This window comes from Cervus canadensis, chromosome 10, assembly GCF_019320065.1.
Source record: "Cervus canadensis isolate Bull #8, Minnesota chromosome 10, ASM1932006v1, whole genome shotgun sequence".
NCBI lineage: Eukaryota > Metazoa > Chordata > Mammalia > Artiodactyla > Cervidae > Cervus > Cervus canadensis.
This window is the reverse complement of record NC_057395.1, coordinates 58383817-58404185: the sequence shown is the minus strand read 5'-3', so window position 1 is coordinate 58404185 and position 20369 is coordinate 58383817. Positions and strand designations below refer to the sequence as shown.

The 20369-nt window shown below is 43.8% G+C and overlaps 2 protein-coding genes across 4 annotated transcripts in view; both read left to right on the top strand.

The window, feature by feature from the left end:
* CASS4 (Cas scaffold protein family member 4) overlaps positions 1–9272 on the top strand; it is a 37599-nt gene extending 28327 nt beyond the window's left edge. Inside the window, exons 5-7 of the mRNA XM_043480221.1 lie at positions 560–1870; positions 2735–2812; positions 6065–9272. Coding sequence (XP_043336156.1) covers positions 560–1870; positions 2735–2812; positions 6065–6475 — 1800 coding nt within the window. The 3' untranslated portion in view covers positions 6476–9272. The remainder of the gene's footprint in view (positions 1–559; positions 1871–2734; positions 2813–6064) is intronic.
* Positions 9273–15476: 6204 nt separating this feature from the next.
* Positions 15477–20369, top strand: part of RTF2 (replication termination factor 2) — a 40865-nt gene continuing 35972 nt past the window's right edge. For 2 of the 3 annotated variants that reach the window (XM_043479475.1, XM_043479474.1), the window contains exons 1-2: positions 15483–15625; positions 19723–19817. In XM_043479475.1, coding sequence (XP_043335410.1) covers positions 15557–15625; positions 19723–19817 — 164 coding nt within the window. In that variant the 5' untranslated portion in view covers positions 15483–15556. Of the gene's footprint in view, positions 15626–19722; positions 19818–20369 lie in introns of all 3 variants that reach the window. The other variant, XM_043479473.1, reaches the window with a different exon arrangement.

Below are 20369 nucleotides of genomic sequence, written 5' to 3'. Positions count from 1 at the left end.
GTCCATGGGATTCTCCAGGCAAGAATACTGGAGTGGGTTGCCATTTCCTTCTCCAGGGGATCTTCCCGACCCAGGGATCAAACCCGGGTCTCCCGCATTGGAGGCAGACGCTTTAACCTCTGAGCCACCAGGGAAGCCCAATGAATTGACATAATCCCTGCAAAAGACCTAGTACAGTGCTCGGCATAGAGCAAGAGCTCAGGAGACTTGAGATAAATGCTTCTTCTTGCAATCTACCTTGGAGACATGTTGTGTTGAGCTAGCTTTTTATTTGTATGGAGGGGAGGTGACTTAACTTGAAATCTGTACTCCATGCTTATCAATGAATTCTGTCGCATGCATACAATAAATACACCTATGCACAAGGTGGGTTTTCCAGGTGGCGCTAGTGATAAAGAACCCACCTGCCAATGAGGGAGACATTCTCTCCCTGGGTTTTAAGATGCACAGTACCCAGCGCTTGGTGGCTCCTCGGTGTAATACACATGCGTCTCCAGAGTCACTCCCCCTGTCTTTTCCTTAAACTAAATAACGGGTGACTTTGTGTGGTTCTTCACAGAGGCAGAATATTCCCCCGACATCAAGCATCGCCTTAAGGAGAGGTGGCTGCAACACATTGCCAAGCCCTCAAAAATCGGAATGGGTTTATGACACACCAGTGTCTCTGGAAAAGGCTGATGTAAGAAATGCATCTCCAAGTAGCTCTGTGGAAAAATCGGGGTACCATGCCCTCCCCAGATGTATGTCCAGCTTCCACAGCCCTCCGAGCAACAGAGCAGGGACTCTCAATCCACGCCCACAGAAAAACATGTCCATGCAGAAAAAACTCAGCCTTCCAGAAATTCCTTCTTATAGCTTTCCACCAGCCAGGGGTGCATTCCCTTTGGATGAAGGTGTCAGCTACAAGGTTCCTTCAAGTTTTCTGATCCCCCGAGTGGAGCAGCAGAACACCAAGCCAAACATTTACGACATCCCTAAAGCAAGGCCAAGGGACCCCCAGGCTGAGAAAGAGCTGGGGAAAGCCACCATGCCTTCAGAGAATTCCTCGGACCATAACTCCCTGTGGTTTCCCAGCCAGGCAGCATCACTGTCCCCTGAACCAGACAGCTCGTCTGTGTCCAGCTCTGACAGTAGAGCCAGCATTCTTTCCTCCTGCTCCTCCACATCCACTGACTCTTCGTCCAGCTCCTTCTCAGAGGAGTCAGCCAGAGAGCTCCCCTTGGACCTGGACTTGGCCAGAGAAACGGTCACAGCTCTGCAGCATAAGGTGGCCAACTCTGTCGGGGGCCTGATGCTCTTTGTCAGTAGGAAGTGGAGGTTCAGGGACTCTCTAGAGGCCAACATTGATGAAATCCGCAGGGCTGCTGACCGCACAGAGGAATCCTTGAGAGAATTCCTGGATTTTGCCCGAGGAGTCTGTGGGACCACGTGCAACCTCACCAACAATAACCTTCAGGCCAGAATTAGGGATCAGCTACAGACGATCTCCAACTCCTACCAAATCCTGCTTGAAACAAAGGAAAGTCTGGAGAGCTGCAATTGGTCCCTGGAAGTCCTTGTGACTGACAAAATCCAGAACAGCCCGGATGACCTGGAGAGATTTGTCCAGGTGGCACGGATGGTTCCGGAAGATGTCAAGAGGTTGACCTCCATCATCATTGCCAATGGGAGGCTCCTTTTCAAGCTGAACTGTGAAAAGGAAGATCCTGTGCAATTGACCCCAAATGCAGAGTTTAAGCTTGCCAAACCCATCCAACTTCCCCAAAGGGAGATTGAATCCTATCAAAGGAACACGCCTTTTCATAAGCAAAAAGAAAGCAAACACTCTCCTGAACTATTAGAGAAGAATAGGACAAATGTTTGTGAACAGGTGAGTTCAGAGTTCCATGGTATTAATAAAATATAAAGTGACTTTGCATTTTTGTCTGGAGTGGTCACCCATAAGCTAGATGCTGAGAATCTATTGTTTCATCTTTGGGGAGGCATGAGTTCTATTTTCCAGAAAATAAAATTCATGAAAGCAAAATTCTGTATGAGATCTTAGTAAGAAGAAAGATAAGTGTTTTAATATTAAGACAAACAGGATGTCTTCTGGACATTTTGTGGTTTGGGGCTTACCTCTGATGCTAGGATAAGAAAGGATTCTGAAAACCTTTTGAAACCTGTTCTTTGAGCAAAATTTTTAGTCTCACCATCAAGTTTCCTTGCACTTTGGAAAGTTATAAACTGAGTCATTGTCAGTGTGCTTCTTAGGAACAGAAGAGGAAGTATAAACACTCTTCCAAATTGTCCATGGTCCTAGCAGCCTCCAGACTCTAGTTACTCTTAGAAATACTTTCCTCCATGAGGTGAGACACTATAGTAAGACACCTTTAGTTTAAGAATTGCAAGTTGCAGGAGATGCAGCAGATAACAGGGGCTGTGTCACAGGATAAGTTGGTGCTTTCAGCCCCAGTCTTGGGGCTTTCTGCTGACATGCCTTATGGTGCAAGAGCTTTAACACACTCCAGAGAAGCTGGACATTTAGATATTTTTCTTTTCTGGTTAAACTCTGTGTCCTTATATTAGGCTGTGTTGATAGGCAAAATTTCGCTCTTGAGCTGCTAAAATCACCTTTGTTGGCAAAAGGTATCATAGGCAGAACCTCAACAAAAGCATAAAAAGAAATGCTCAAGTTTTAAAGTGGATTAAAAGACCATTTTGGTTGGTAATTCGAAGGGATTTTATGTTTCAGAAGTTGCCTCTCCTGGTAGAGAGAGAAAAGCCCATCTTGGAACAAAGGTCGGATGAAAACAGCAACTTAGAAACACAGGTAAGTGATGATGCTGACTAACTCTCCAACCCTTCTGATTGACTAAAATGCTTTATCCCCAGAGACATCTGCTGTGACTAATTCAACATCACAGCCCTGACCCACATGGGAGGAGACTTGGTTTTGTGATAGTTCTTCCTTATTTAAAGTAGAAGGAACCCTGGAGATGAACTAACCCAGTGAGCCCCCGAGTGTGGAACACGGTCCTTTGACTATTCTTTTCAACATCCTTTTTTTCCCCCAACCCCTGCCTTTGGCTTAAACAATAGACATTTATGTTCTCACAATTCTGGAGGCTAGAAATCCAAAATCAAGGTTCGTTTCTTCTGAGGCATCTCTTTCCCTGGCTTGTGCGTGACCATCTTCTCACACTTGATCTACCCTCTATCTGTTCATCTGTCTGACATTCTCTTTTAATGTTTCTGGTTACAACAGAAAAACCATTTTGGTTTGAAGCTTGTGTACCTTCAGCACTTCTTTGACATATGATGTTCTTTTTAAAAAAAACAAGGATGTTATCATTGTGCTTAATTATAATTGGTTACCTCCTGTTGCTGGCAAATGACACTAGTTTTCCATTTACCAATTTAAACAGTTTTAACTTAAGTAAAAACTGGATTGTTTAAAAACAAAGATGAAGCCAACCGAAGTCAAGAGGAAGGTAGAAACTTCATAGCGTGTGAAGGTTTTCTTTGCATAACTGAAGCCTGGGAACCAGTGAACCCACTCAACTTTCTGGCTGGGGGATCAGGGTAGGCAAGAAGGGACAGAGTTATTCAATGATATGGATAAGATTGTTGCCTTTTCAGAGGCCAGCTAGGATAATAACCCAAGCCTTCTGATGCTTAGTTCTGCAAACTCCAAACCCCAAGCTTAGTGGCCTGTCACATTGCTAAAATTCATGCTATTTTATTCAACACGAAGTCTGTCTTGGATTAGCAGTTCTCAAATTTGAGAGTGTGTCACAGTTTCCTATAGGGCTTGTTAAAACCCAGAGAACTGGGTCCCACCCCAGCGTTCAGAATACAGTAAGTCTAGGGTAGGGCCTGAGAATTTTCTTTTCTAATAAGTTCTCAGGTGCGACTGGTGCGGTGGTCCAAGAACCACACTTGGAAATACCCTGCTTTAGACTGACTGCTTCTTAGTATGGGTGGAGGGACCACTGACCATTGGGCGGACAATTCTCCATCATGTGGGATGAACCATTAAGTATCCCTAGTCCCCTGACTGCCCCTATCCTGTGGTGCTCCCTCATCAGTGTGACAACCAAGAATACCTCCAGAGATTTCCAGCACCCCAGGATAAAAGACAGTACATTGTTTGTTTACCTACAGGTGATATTCTCAAGCTAAGATGCCAACATTCCAATTCCGCAGATGGTTGCTTCGCATTTCTAGCCTCTGAAGCATTCTTCTCATGCTTCCTGCCCCTCCAAGAGTCTACCACAGCCAACATTCCAATCTTTTCTTTGTCACTTGTCCTTGTTTGTGCTGCTACAACAAAGTACCATAGTCTGAGTGGCTTGCAAACAAGAGAAATGTATGTCTCACTGGCCTGGAGACTAGGAGTCCCTAAAATCAGGATGCCAGCATGGTCAGGTTCTGGTGAGAGATGCCTCCCAGGCTTCAGACCTGGCAGAGGACACAGGCAGGAAGCAAGCTCTCACATGACCCATATAAGAGCACTAATCCCCCACCCTGGGGGCCATGAACCACTGGGGAAGCCCTAATTCTAGTCACCACCTCCCAAAGCCTCCATCTCCTAATACCTTTACCTTGAGGGGTTAGAGTTTCATGATATGAATGTTAGGGAGACACAGTCAGACCATAATGCAGGCTGAGCGCTTCTGAGCTGTGAGTTTTGAGATCTTAGATTGATTAAAGGGTGCCGTTTAACAAAGAATGAGAATTTCAGACTTGCTGACTCGGCTTAGAGCTCCAGAACTTTTTTTTTTTTAATATTTATTTATGTATTTGGCTGCACCAGGTCTTAGTTGTGGCTTGTGGGATTTTTAGTTGTGGCATGTGGGATCTAGCTCCCTGACCAGGGATTGGAGCCCGAGTCCCTCCACTGGGAATGTGTCTTAACCACTGGACTGCCAGGGAAGTCCAGCCCTCCAATCTTTATTTTGCTAATTGAGTGACCCTAGGTGACCTCTTCTCTTCTGGGATACTCATTCTTGTCACCTATCACCTAACAAAGGGGCTTTTTGATTGTTACCTGGGGTGGCTGCCACTAAATTTGATGCTGAGAATCTTTCACTAGTGAATAGGCTTTGGCGCCACATTGCAGAAAATAAAATTCACGAAAACAAAATTCTAAATGAAACTTTAACTAGCAAGTAAAATAAATATTTTAATCTTAAAGCAAATAGGTCAGTATATTTTTATTTCTTCTGGAAATTTGGGGGATTCAAGTTTACCTCTGATACTGGAATTAGGAAGGATTTTTTAAAAATGCTTTAAAACCTGTTATTTGAGTAAAATATAAAAAATCTCACCATCAACTTTCCTGCATTTTTAAAAATTTATAAATTTAGGGGACTTCACTGTGGTCCAGTGGTTAAGACTTTGCCTTCCAGTGCAAGGGGAGCTAAGTTCCCACATGCCTCGAGGTAAAAAAAAAAAACAAAATATAAAGCAGAAGCAATATTGTAACAAATTCAATAAAAATGTTAAAAAAGGATCCACATAAAAAGAAAAAACAAAAAAAAGGTATAAATTTAGTCATTGTAAGTTTCTTAGAATGGGTTTCTAATGGCTTGTTGGGAAGACTGAATATAATTTTATGTATATCTAATATGAACGATTATATATAACACAATATATAAGATTATAAGGAAGCTTTAAAAAGGGTTTCCCTGATGGCTCAGCAGTAAAGAACCTTCCTGTCAATGTAGGAGATGGCAAGGATCCAGGATTTGATCCCTGGGTCGGGAAATTTCCTGGAGGAGGAAATGGCAACCTACTCTAGTATTCTTGTCTGGAGAATCCCATGGACAGAGGAGCCTAGCGGGCTACAGTCCATTGGGTCACAAAAGAGGTGGACAGGATTTAGCAACTAAACAACACAACATGCTTTGAATTAACATTAATTTGTTAGGCAGAATGTTGCACCTGCACATGGGGCTTCCCAAACAAAACTATACTTTTTCTTATAAAAAGCTTGCAAATTAAGCAAAAACAGGAGAAGAGAGACAACCACAGCCTGTCGCTCACATCTCTGATCTGTCGTCTTCTTCCCCTTCTCTAGAATCCTAGCTCCCTGGTCCCTCGGCCTTTGAGTCAGCAGAATCCTGAGAAGAAAACCCGCCTTTCTGAACATTGCCGCCTCTATTTTGGGGCGCTCTTCAAAGCCATCAGCGTGCTGAACAACAGCCTCCAGAACAGCCAGCCCCCCGAGACCTTCATCACGCAGAGCAAGCTGGTCATCACCGTCGGGCAGAAGCTGGTGGACAGGCTATGCCGGGAGACCCAGGAGCAGGACGTGCGCAATGAGATCCTGCGGGGCAGCAGCTGCCTCTGCAGCCTGCTCAAGGACCTAGCACTGGCCACCAAGCACGCGGTGCTCCAGCACCCCAGCCCCGCCGCCCTGCAGCACCTCCGGGCCGAAGCCAAGAAGCTGGAGCAGCACGCGCAGCAGTTCCGGGGGACGCTGGAATAAGCCTCCTTCTCCCTGTCAAACTCTTCACTTCAGCTGCACACCCACAACCTGTGCAAGTCTGTCGTCTGGGCAAAACCAACCTGGGAGTGTACAATGGATGGCAACTGTCATGGTGCCCAAACCCAGTGTTACCGAGAGTCTGGGCAACTCCAGGATGTTGGCTTATCCCACAGAGTCAAGGAGGAGTTAGGTGTGAAGAAAGGACCTATCGTGTAGGGCCAGTGTATGAAATGAGGTTGTGGAATCCAGTGTTCTATATTAGCTCAATGTGTGCCTGTTTTAAGTTCATTCATTCATTCAGTACTTATTTATTGGGTACCTATTATATGTTAAATTCTAGGTGCTGGGCTTGTAGCACTGAATCAGACCAACGCTTTGCCCTCAGGGCGTTTACAATCTAGTGGGGAGACAGACAAAAGATGAAGAAATACATACACAATATATTAGGGACTAGGGAGAAGCCTACTTTTGGGCTTCCTTGGGGGCTCAGTAGTAAAGAACCCACCTGCCAATGCAGGAGAAGTGGTTCGATCCCTGGATTGGGAAGATCCCTTGGAGAAGGAAATGGCAACCCACTCCAGTATTCTTTCCTGGGAAATCCCATGGACAGAGGAGTTTGGCAGACTACAGTCCATGGGTTGGCAAGAGAGTCGGACATGACTGAGCAACTAAACAACGGGGAGAAAATACAATATGAGAATGGGGGTAGAGATTATTTTCAAGTGATTGATTTCTGTCGCATCTGCTAGAAAATGTAGTAAAATTTTCAGTTTGGATAGAATTAATTCTGAGAGACTGGTACAAATTCTATATCTGTGACTTACACCAAATATGTATATATATATATATATTTACTGTTTTATCTGAACAGAGTTTAACAAGCATGTTATAAGTAGCAGTAATTTGCAACACAACATGTTCTATTGGGTTCCCTATTTATTTTGTACATTATAGATTCTGTGTTGATAAATTCAACACATGGATCGAACATTTAGTATGTTAAATCAGAAAAGGTTTATACCTCAATAGTCTCAAATGTGTTACCATTTATAATATTATGTCAATACAGTCATGAATTGAAATATCCTTTGCACCAATCTTTTCTTTGGAAAGATGTTTGATCTGTGTCACTTGGGTTCTGGTACCAAAGCAAAATGTTTATTTGTGTCACGCAAATGCTTCTCCCCAGAGTGTGCAAGGAGAGGAAGTAGAGGCCAAGTTTGCACATGCAAGGCTAGCTCTGGAAAAGTAGAGCCAGGAAGTGTGGTATAAACAGCATCCCTATCACTGGGCACAGATCTGAGAGTGGCCCAGAATTCCCCCCCACTCCCCCGCACCAAGTCAAATACCTCCTCTTCCTGTCCTCGCAGCTGGGGCTTTAGCTCACGTTTCTATGGTTACATCATCACTTCAAGTGGAGGTTCATGTCTTCTATGTGCCCCTCTGCCATGAGACATCTCTAGGCTGGAAATTACCTGAAATGGTACCAGCTGCAGTTCCTATCTGCTACTCTGCACTTATAAATTGTTGATGACCAAAAGACTGATTGTATACATCGAGTTACTCTCAGGGTCCCTAAAGAAGGATCCTGTCCTGGTGAGGCTTGGTTCTCTGCACTAGAATGGAGACATTTTCTGGGAGCAGCCGTGATCTGTGTCAGTTAGGACTCCTTCTGATACCATCTCTCTTAAGCAATAAAAGGAATTTATTGACTCAAGTATCTTAACATAATCCAGGGGCAAGTTGGCTTCAAAAACAGCTGTTTTGGGTACCCCTAGCAGATTCATCAAGGCCCAATTTCTGAGTCCCACATTCTCTGTGTTAACTCTCATGGTTTCAAGGTGTCTGCCATGAGTTATGGTCTTTCTTGGTCTGTGGCCAGAGGAGAAGAAAGAGTCTTGTTTTCTGCTTGGACTAGTTTAGATCAGATGTCTGCCCCTAACAACTCCATGGTAAGATGGGTGTATAATACCCAAGGTGTCTTAGACCTGGGATTCACCCCTACACACAGACACACACAGACACACACAGAGAGCCGTGTGTTCCTAGACAGATAAGGAGATGGCTCTAGCAAGAACTGTGAAATGTCTTCTCTTACTTCAAAGTAACAAGTCAGCCTGCCATAATCTCATGGATGCTGAGAGAAGACATGAGATTCTGGGGTCAGAGACCATGTCGGGGGTACCCAAGACCACCCTGAGGCCCCCTGATTCAGTAGGAAGCTTCACAGGTTCCCACGTATGGTGTCTCACCACTCTATCACAATGAAAGGAGACAGAGCAAAATCTGCAAAGGGAATGGGCTGCATGTGGGAATGAAGCGCCAGGGCAGGCTCAGGCTGTCAAGAGTCCCCTCCCGGGGGTTACCTAGGACCCCCTAATTCCCCCAGCTGGGAGCCATGACAATATACAGGGAGTGTTGCTGGCCAGAGAAACTCATGACAGCCTGGCCTCCAGGGTTTTCACTAGGGTTGATCACGTGTGAGCCTCTGTGTGGCATGGACCAAAGTTCCGGACTCTTTGAAGGGAAGCAGGTGTCCTGTGTGAATCACATTGTTTGTACAAACAGCTTAGGCCCTGCTCCATTCTTATCAACTCAGGGATGGTGGAAACCCTCCCTGAAACCAAGTTCCTATACAACCGCCAAAGCCAATCTTGCCAGCAGGCCTTTCTAGGATATTAATCAGACCTATTATTATGTCAACTCTCCTGCACAGAGTCAAAGGGCTTCTCTTACAGCCTCACAAGCAGTTACTGATTCATTTTTTAAAATAAAAAAAATAATTTATTTATTCTTATTTTTGGTTGTGCTGACTCTTCATTGCTGCTCATGGACTTCCTCTAGTTGCAGTGAGCATGGGCTACTTTTGTCGCGGTACATGGGCTTCTTATTGCAGTGGTTTCTCTTGTTGCAGAGCACAGGCTTAGTGCTCATGGGCTTCAGTAGTTGTGACTCCAGGGCACTTGGTTGTGGCGCACAGGCTCAATTGCTCTGTGGCACATGGGATCTTTCCAAACCAGAGACAGAACCCATCTCCCCTGCATTGGCAAGATGATCCTTAGCCACTCTACCACCAGGGACGTCTGCTAATGCTTCGTTTTTACATCATTGCCCCATATCCCTCAAGTCCCAGGGGCAACACAAAGGTGTGTGTCTGTGATGCTATGCACACAAAGGGTTTGCATCAAAGCCATAAAAACCCCTGAACCTAGCAAGCTCCCAATCTTTTATAGCAGTCTCTGTGTAAACCTGACCAAGCTTTGCCTCAGATGGAGACTTTATCTTTATGACACTGGACAGCAAACAATCCTGCCCTTCGGCTTTGAAGGAAGGCGTTGTCTCTGTCTTCCAAGGGGGTTTGCTATATACATCCTTGACAAGATAGTCTGGAACAAAATGTCAAGCCAGTGTCTCTGCTCAGAAGACATGCAGAAACATGTGAGACCCCTGGAGCGCCGTGTCCCAGCCAGAGCCCCTAGCAAAGAGAAATGGCACCGTAAAGAGGAAGGGTTGCTCCAGGGAGACACCAGTCAGGGTTCGCTCCAGGAGGCAAAATGACATGTTACACGCTAGTGATAGCAACGGGGTGTATCTATTAAGTGATGACTACATTCCAGATACTGTTCTAATGCTTTAGATGTTTTAACTCATTTAGTCCTTTATAAGTGACGTAGTCTCCAGTAGGTAATGAATAGGTCCCACGTGGTTTCAGAACACTATGTATGTACCTATGTATGTAGAGAGATAGAATGATCGAGAGATAGAGCCAAAAAGAGAGACAGAGACACCACAAAGAGACAGACATCTGGAGCTACATCTATCTATCTATCTATTTCTTTTTTTGAAATCAGTTTAAGCCAGGGACCTTTGGCAACAAAGTGTAAAACCAAAACCACTAGGTTCAAAACTTTGAAAACTGCTGCTCCTAGCTAAATGGGTTTCCTTCCTTTTTTTTGAAAGAGAGCAGTTATGGGATGAGTTTCCACTGATTGATTTAATAGAATAATTACTTCTGAAAAAGTTGTAAAGTTGGATAAAATCACAATTTTTTAGCTTTCAGCAGCTTTTTGCTAAGTCTGTTTCTTCAACGTCCAAAATTCTGTACTGTTTCCTCTCAAGGTAGGAAGAGGAAATGGTGGGTGTATGGTGGTGGTGGTGGTAGCAACCTGACCTCAATTAAGTTAAATTTCCTCAGGAAGATGGAAGTGGTGAGAAGCCTCATTTAGAGATCTTTCAATGTGATAGGCACTGGGGGAGCCAAGAACCCAGTTGGGTGGCAACTATTTTTCTTAACAAAGCATCTTTTAAAAATGTTATGTTCTCCCCAAGTACGCACCCCAGGTCTCCCGAAGCTTTCTCCTTGCAAGTTGCCCATATTTGTAGGTTATTTGCTAATGTCCTTTTCCTTTCCTTCATTCATTTAACAATCACTTATTGAGCATCTCCTATCTGCCCAGGCCTCTTCTGATCACTAGACGTGCTGCAGTAGACAAAACAAAGGGTCTCATCATGCAACTTTCTTCTCAGCTGAGGGAGATTGAATACCAGGGCCAGAGTGAGGGTGAAGGCCAGTGAGGCACTCTCTTTGAATGCAAAATGCAGGCGGGCACACCCAACACTTGGTAATCAAGATAAATTGTATTTTGATATAACATAAAAAAAATCTAAATTACTGCAAAAACTCCATGGTGAACAAGACATCAAAAGTTACACTTATAACAGGTTATCAGTGATGGTAAATGAAAGGAAGAAATTAAATCAGGGTAGTGGGTAGGGTGATGTGCATTTTTAAAAAAGATTTATTTTATTTTTTGGCTGTGGTGGGTGTTCACTGCTGCACTCAGGCTTTCTCTAGTTGCTGCAAGTGGGGGCTACTCTTCTTCACAGTAGGCGGGCTTCTCAGTGTTCTGGCTTCTCTTGTAGCGGCACACGGGCTCTAGGGCAGGTGGGCTCAGTAGTCATGGCACGTGGGCTTAACTGCTCTGTGCTACGTGGGATTTTCCTGAACCAGGGATCGAACTGGTGTCCCTTCATTGCAAGGCAGATTCTTAACCACTGGACCACCAGGGAAGCCTGAGTTTTTTGTTTGTTTGTTTGTTTTGCTTTTAATCGCACCCTGCAGCATGGCGGATCTTACTTCCCCGACCAGCAAGCAAACCCATGCCCCCTGCACTGGGAACACAGAGCCTCAACTACTGGCCCACCAGAGAAGTACCAAAATGTGCCTTTTCAAATGGAGAGGTCTGGAAAGATTGCTCTGAAGAGGGGACCAGGAGCCAAGTGATGATGCATCACTGAAGAGAGTTTGGCAAACTTGGGGGAAGAGTGTTCTGCAAAAGGAACAGCAAAGGGAGTGTGCAGAGTAGACCTGGAGAGCAAACATATACCTGGAGAATAAATGTACACCTGGAGAGTAAATGTATACCTGGAGAGTTCTACCAAGCGGAGGAGATGCCAGTGTGGGAAAGAAAAATGAATGACATGAGCTGGGAGGTGTAGTTAGGAGCCCAGTTCATGTAAGGCCCTGTAGAGTCCTGGAATAGTTTTAATATTTCACTGAAACTGCAAACGAAAAGTAACTTTTGTCTTGAATTACTGTGGCAATCACTTCCATTTTCTACTTTATTTCACCTGTCTTTGGGACACCCTCCCAAGTGTAACCTTAAATGAGGCTGGGAAATTCTTTTTAGTTTTTGGCCATGCCAAGAGGCATGTGGCATGTGGGATCTTAATTCCCCACCGGGGACTGAACCTGTGCCTCCAGCATTGGAAGCATAGAGTCTTAATCACTGGACCACTAGGGAAGTCCCCAGGCTGTGAAATACTTAAAGAATCCTAACACATAGTTTTGCATTTTTGTTTTTGTTCTTTCACGCTGACTCTTAAAACGAGTTGTTCTGCATATAAGGTTTTTCCAGACAGAATTTAAAACTGCAGCTTTGGAAGAGCATATGGGCAGAGCTAACAGGAAATAAAACCCTCAATGGTTTAGAAGTCGGAAGTATTTGGGAACTATTGTAACAGGCAGTAGAAGCACTTAAAGTATTGGTTCTTAGCCTAGGCTTCAGGAAGCCATGAATAAAATGCATATATATATAAACTACAGCTGGGCTTCCCAGGTGGCTGAGTGGTAAAGAATCCACCTGCCAATGAAGGAGACAAGGGTTCAAACCCTGGGTCAGGAAGATCCCCTGGAGAAGGAAACGGCTACCCACTCTAGTACTTTTGCCTGGGAAATGCCATTGACAGAAGAGCCTGGCGGGCTACAGTTCATGAGTCACAGAGAGTCAGAGACGACTTAGCAACTAAAATAACAAACTGTAGCAAATTTTCCCGAGTGCTTATGGATAATTTTTCTGGGGAATAAGTCCAAAGTTTTCACCAAATTCTCCAACAGGTCCAATGACCCCAGAAAGGTTAAGGAATACTGATTTTTTTAATTGGCTGAACAGCATGTGAGATCTTAGTTTCCTGATCAGGAATGGAACCATGCTCTCTGCATTGGAAAAGCAGAGTCTTAACCACTGGACCACCAGGGACATCTCTAAGGAATACTGATTTTTGGTAGAAGATAATGGTTTTCTCTATCATGATTTCACTCCTCTCCTGCCCTTCAAGTTCACAGCTTGATCCAGGGATCAAACTTGTCACCAAGGATCCTCACAAGGGAATATCCTTTACCGTCTCATTCAACAAAGACAGTGGGAAGAAGCAGCAGATAACAGACCTACTTCCCAGTGTGGCTGGAAATGAAATACTCTAATGAAATAAAGGCAGAATACAATGCCTGACAGCTCTCAACACAAACTAGTAGCTCCTGATGATAAAAATAAACCTGTACATTTTAGCTGTGTATAGTCTGCAACACAGAGTAGCTTAGAAACCAATATTCTAAAAGAGGAAACCAAGGGGGAAGAGAAAAAGCATCCAGCTGCCTGAACTTTAACGCCTGCATAGTCATTACTACTGGGTGTCATCAGTAGCTTTGGGGGGAGGAGGTGAAGGATCCTGGCATCTGTGGTTAGATGGGCATCATTTGAGAAAGCCCCTCCCTCACCTCCTTCCCCTTCTACTTCCCTGATGTGTGCCATGGACCCTAGACATCTGGCACATCTGAGCCTTAGGGTTGTCACTTGGATAGCAGAAGGCACCATACTCCCTACTAATGTTGAGAGGACAGAAGGCAAAAATGCTTCCAACTCTCCCAGCATAGAATTACAGCTTGATAAAGAGCAGCTAATTTTGTTTATTTTGCCCCAAATGAATTTGGTGAGGGGTAGTTGTACTTGTCCGAAAAGAACACTGGTTTGAGAGTCTGTCTAAAGATCCTTTGTTTTTGCTCTTCTCTGTTTTTCTGTCCACTGCTTTAAGAGAAAACTAATCTTAGAACCCATCCCCAGCTCTCACTAGCTGTTTAACCTTGGACCAGTGCTTCTGGTCTTTCCAGCCTTCTGTTTCCCTACCCTAGAAATGAGATTCTAGTTGAATGAAACTTTTTTAGGGTCTGCTGGTCAACCCTCTCGGAATGAATCTGTACTTTTTGGTTTATGGAGGACTGAAGACTCTTACAGGCACTGAGAATGCAAGAGGGAGTAAAACAAAGTCCCTAGGGAGTTTACAGTTCTTGAGATGTTAATAAAAATAAATCAGGCGCCAATCAGAGACCAACTGATTAAAGGATTTTTCTTTTAATTCTCATTAATTGCAGTATCAGATAACTCAATCATCTAGCCCTTGAAGCTTTCCAATCCACATACACTGTATTTTCTGTTCCCAAGTGGGGAGTATTTTTAGTCTTTTTGTTTCATTTTGATCAAGGTGGAAACACCCAGTCATAAAAGGTCTGCTTTACTAGCAGTGGATAAGCTTTCCTCTAATATTTATAATAATTAAAGGAACAAATGGAAAGATGGTCAAGAGCATGAAAGCAGACAATCATGGATTTTAACAGGTTTTGCAAGGGTTTTGAGTTCTCATTATAGATATGATACAGCCTGTCTCTCGGAAAAGACATGGAAACATCAGTACACATTTTATAATTATATCTGTGTCTGTCAATTATACCTGCTTTTTCCTTTGTTTTTAATTTTCAGTATGTGTGCTCAGTCTCTTCAGTCGTGTCCAACTTTTTGCAATTCTTTGGACTGTAGCCCGCCAGGCTCCTCTGCCCATGGGATTTTACAGGCAAGAATACTGGAGTAGGGTGTCATTTCCTCCTCAACGGGATCTTCCTGACCCAGGGATCTTCACGATCCTGTATCTCCTGTGTCTCCTGCATTGCAGGGAGATTATTTCCCACTGAGCCACTGGGGAACCTTTCAATTAAAAAAAAAAAATTATCCTGGGCTTCAGGAGGCTGTGAATGAAATATATACATGTACAAACTGTGTGAACTCTTTCATGTATATACAATATGCATGGCAGTATCAGAAAGTTTAAGGCCATATAGAATCTTACTCCCGCGCAATCTCAGTTAACATTACTTCTTTGCTGTGAGTGCTTCGATCACAACCGACGCCCAGTAAAAAGATAGGTTCTCTTTTAGACACATAAACGTTAACTGAAATGATGGCTCCACCCCTATTCATCGCTAATTGCACTAACAAAATTCAGTCTTTTCCTCCACACGGTCCCAGTCTAGGGATGTCTGCCCACAGTCAGAAAGGCTGGGGTGGGATGGGGCCCAAAAACACGGCTGCTGCTCCAGAGTCGTCCCCACCCGCGCCGCCCCGGAAGGGTGGAAGAACGATTAGGCGGATGCAGCAGGAATCCCACGTCCAACTGAAAGATGAAGGGACTGGCGGCAGCCGGAGAGTGGGAGTACACTCTGCGCGTTGCTTGCACCAAGACCCAGCCTTCGCTTTGCAGCTGCCCCCGCTGCGGGGCCACGCCCAGCGCCTAGCGACGCTCTCCATAGCAACCAAGACGCGGCACAAGCCCTTCCCACCCCGCCCCACCCCGCCCCTCCCGTGAAGACTGGCGTATTGTGTCATTGCGGTGCGCCGGAAGTGAGTCCTACAGTCGCCAGGGACTCCGGAAGTTGCTGCGGTAGGTGATTGCTCTGGACTCTGTCGGCTTGCGATGGGTTGCGACGGAGGAACAATCCCTAAGAGGCATGAACTGGTGAAGGGGCCGAAGAAGGTTGAGAAGGTGAGTTACGTGGGCCCAGTAACCACCTAGAGGTGGTGCGGCCTGCGAACGCTCCCAGGAAGCGAAGCGGTGTGGGAGGAGGAGCTAGCGGGTTTCCACATACAACCGTGCTTATTTATCCCTTTCGGGGAACTCAAAATTAACCACAGTGTTAATAAGGGACCTTTATTGACTGCGGGCTGTTGCCATTCATCCGACAGTACGCATAATATGGGGTGTCTCATGTAATTTTCAAAACAGCCTTACGGGTATATACTTTCAGAAGCCTCACTTTTGAGACTTGGAAATTGAGGCTCAGGAGGAGAAAGTTGCAAAGCTAGTAAGTGGCAGAACCAGGATTTGAAGTTTGTCTGCTGCTAGTAACAATGATACAAATGGTCGCTGTTTATTGAGTTCTGTACACGCTAACTTCGTTTTCTCAGTGAAGTCTTCTCGAACTGTTACCTTTGAGGTCAGGGCATCCACTTAAAAAGTAACCACCGTGTACACTGCGTTCAATTTGATTACTGTTGGTCTCAGAGGGTGGTTGGGCTTCGCTGATAGCTCAGTTGGTAAAGAATTGCCTGCAATTCAGGAGACCGCGGTTCGATTCTTGGGTCGGGAAGATCCCCTGGAGAAGAAATAGGCTACCCACTCTGTATTCTTGGGCTTCCCTTGTGGCTCAGCTGGTAAAGAATCCGCATGCAATGCAGGAGACCTGGGTTAGGAATATCCCCTGGAGAAGGGAAAGGCTACTGAACATTTCCCAGTGTTCTGACCTGGAGAATTCCATGGACTTTATAGTCCATGGGGTTGCAAAGAGTGGGACAGGACTGAGCGACTTTGACTTTAACTTTCAGAGGATAATAAGCTCCTGGGGGCTGAGGCTGCACCTTTTCCCCCTCCTCAACTAGCACTATAAATACGGTAGATAAACGCAGGTTTGAATAATCCATAATTCTCACCAATGATTGAGCAAATTACGCATTATAATTTCCCTGCTTTTGTTGTTGTTCAGTCGCTAAGTCGTAGGCTACTAACAGGGAAATTGAGTCAGTAACATGACCAAGATCACACAACTGTTAGGTAATGAAGCCAGGATTCCCATCCAGTTATTCAGGATTTCAGAGTTAGCACCAGTGATTACTTTTTAATAATAGAAGGTGTTTAAAGTACCTAATATTAATACAACTGACTGCCACACTGGGTGGTCCACATGAGTCTCCAGTCAGTAGCCAGAGAAGTCTTTAAGTAAATTCCATGTATCACTACTATATTTAAATCACTACTGTATTTAAACCCCTCCAGTCATTTCCCATTATATTCAGAAAAAAAGTCCCACAAGACCCTGTGTGATCAGACAGGATGTGATCTGTTTACCTCATCTTCTGCCCTTCTCCACTTCTTTTATTCTATTTCAGCTCAGAGGCCTTGTTCCTCAACCTGGAGTTTAATTTCCTCAACCTGATATGTCCTTCACTGAGACAATCGTATCATTTGGTGGTTTGTTTTTTTTTTAAACATCAGTTAATTCTTTACTGAAATGTCATCCCAGCCCACCGTAGCCAAAATACATCTCTCTTCTGATCACTCTATCCTCTGTCCTCTTCTGCTGCTTTACTTTATAGTGCTTATCACTATATTTATTCATTCTTTGTCTATTTCTTGTGTAGACAGAGACCATGTATGTGTCACTTTTGTGACCCCTGTGATGTGTTTGCCACACAGTCAACTTCCAACAAATGTATATGGAATTTGAGAGTGAATAAACACCCACGGTGATGGCGTATGCCCTCTGATCACAGCTACCTATGCAGAGATTAATGCTTGGTAGCTACCACTTGTGTGAGCGAGCTTTTACCCAAATAGTATTTAGCTCGGTTTTGTTACCTTGAGCCCAGAACTGAAGAGGAGTAGCTTGTTGACAGGCTTGGCTAAGAATAGATGTCAGAAGGGGAAAGAAATGAAGAAAGGGTGATCTGAAACAACTAGAGTACTCAGGCAGGGTGGATTTTTATTCTCCTTATTCACTCAACAGATACGTATTAAGTGCTTACAATATACACTATACTAGGCCCTGGGGATATAGCAGTGAACAGAGTCCAGCCCTTGTAGAGCTTGCATTTCAGATAGGTGTATAATAACATTTGTCGATCACATACAGTATGTTTGATTTGACCCAAGACATTCCTCAGGTTTAAGACCTTGGGTGGACCAAATTTTAAATTGGGAAAGAGTAGTTCCTTCCCTGTTCCCAACTCTCCCAGGCGGTTTTTTTGAAGCAGTGAAGGACTGTGGTAAAGCAGGTGGGGGATCTAGAAAGTAGATACTAAACTTGCCTAATGTAGCTTTTTAAATCTACAAAAAGTATAGTACATCAGCTTCACTGGTGACGAGTCTTTCTCGGGGCTCTCTACAGTGTGGCTGATGATAAGAGCTATTTAAGATGCCGAAATGTGGCTGTTGGATCTTGGGACCGAATAAAACAACATCTGCTGTAGTGTGGTGGGGTTTTTGTTGTTTGTGTGTTTGGTTTTGTTTTAAACTATAGAGGGGAAGGACACATTTATCTGGATTAACAGATACTAACTACTATACATAAAATCAGGATGAGATGGTTGGATGGCGTCATTGACTCAATGGACATGAGTTTGAGCCAACTCTGGGAGATAATGAAGGACAGGGAAGCTTGGCGTGCTACAGTCCATGGGGTCACAAAAAGTTGGATGTGACTGAGCGACTGAACAACAAATACATAAAATAGATAAGCATATCTTGTAACAGCCTATAATTGAACGTAATCTGCAAAAATCTCAAATAACTATGCTGTACACCTGAAGCTAACACAATATTGTATATAAACTATACTTCAATAAAAATAAATAATATAAAAGTTATACAAAATAATACAAATGTAATAGAGAGTAGCGATTAAAAGCATGGTCTTTAGAGCCCGCCTGCCTGACTTTTTATCTTCACTCCTCTGCTGGAGTGTGTGACCTTGACACGCAACCTAACTTGGTACCTCAGTTTCCTCCACTACAAAGATAAGAATCCTAACTCATAAGTTTTTATGAGGGCTAAAACATGCTGAAGCTGGAGCTCCAATCCTTTGGCCACCTGATGCAAAAACTGACTCACTGGAAAAGACCCTGATGCTGGGAAGGATTGAGGGCAGGAGGAGAAGGGGATGACAGAGGAGGAGATGGTTGCATGGCATCACCAACTTGATGGACGTGAGTTTGAGCAAGCTCCAGGAATTGATGAACAGGGAAGCCAGGCATGCTGCAACCTATGGGGTTGCAAAGACTCAGACACGACTGAGCAACTGAACTGAGAAGACTTACGTCACAGAAACTGTCTAGCACAGTACCTGGCACACAGTAAACCCTTAAATAGTTCCTGCAAAAATTAAATATGAGGGAATTTAAATTCTTTATTTTTTCTTCCCCTTTTCCCCCCAAGTGTGCCATCTTGTTACATTATTCGGGTTTGACATTTTAGGAACAGTAGGGTGGGACATGGGATATTAAATAGGTGGAAATATCATTTGAGGGCTTTGGAGGATCTCTGATCTGAATCTTTAGAGTGTGGATAATGACTTGATAGGCCTCGTAGTGAGTACTCTGCAAAAAACGTTTCTGTTAAATGGGTGATTTTTGTAAGGAATTATACAGTCTTTGTGCTGAGTGTTTTTGTTTTTGTTTTTGTTTTTAATGCCTGTCTTCTCAATTCTTTGCCCTTAAATTCTGCTACAACAACTTTGGAGCTGTTCCCACTGTTAGAAATCAACCTGTACTGCTTGTTATTTCTGTATGAGCTTCCTAGTTTACTATTAGGATATAAATATTAATATTTATATGTAATTGACATAAGCAATTTAGTGATTTGGTGTACTTTTTTTGTACACATCATATATAGAGAGGCCTTTATTTGACATACTGTTGATTACTTGTGACTTTTTAAATCCCAGGTTCGTGTGTCAGTAATTTGATTTAAAAAACAAAAATCATCACAGCATGGTATTACTGACTAAGCCTTTATATGTAGAATTCTGTGGAGCGTGTGTCTTTCAAAGAAGAAAATTAACTGAAAGGATTTTTTTTTTCTCTTCTCAGGTCGACAAGGATGCTGAATTAGTGGCCCAGTGGAACTACTGTACTCTAAGTCAGGAAATATTAAGACGACCAATAGTTGCCTGTGAACTTGGCAGGTAGAGTTCCATCACTTAATGGAGATGAGTTTTTATTACATGGTGTTAAAAAGAATTTTAACATGTAAATGCAGTTCTTGATTCATCAGATGTGAGTGATCTCAAGCAAATTTGTGAAGCCTGGGTTGTCATTCCCTGTCTCAGAGCATACTTCTGCACTTTTCTCTTCAGTTTGGTTTGTTTAATCCATGGGTTGAAAACTCAGGGGCCAAGAGGAGGGAGCTAAGTTACAAACATAAATGCATGAAGGACCCATGTGGGATCAGTAGGGCATGGTGAGGACTGGGTGAACTGGAGAGTTCATGTTCCCTGGTGTTCCAGTGGTTAAGACTTGTTCTCACTGCTGAGGGCCTAGGTTCAGTTCCTGGTTGGGGAACTCAGATCCCACAGGCTGCATAGCAAAAAAGATAATAAAATAAGAGGCAGCCGGTATCCAATTCCAGCTTGTTGTTACATTTCAAGAAGGTAGACTGATTCCAGAACATCTGATTTTTTTTCCCCCCAGGGAAAGTTGAAAATGTGTACTTTAATTATTTTTTTAAATAATTTTAT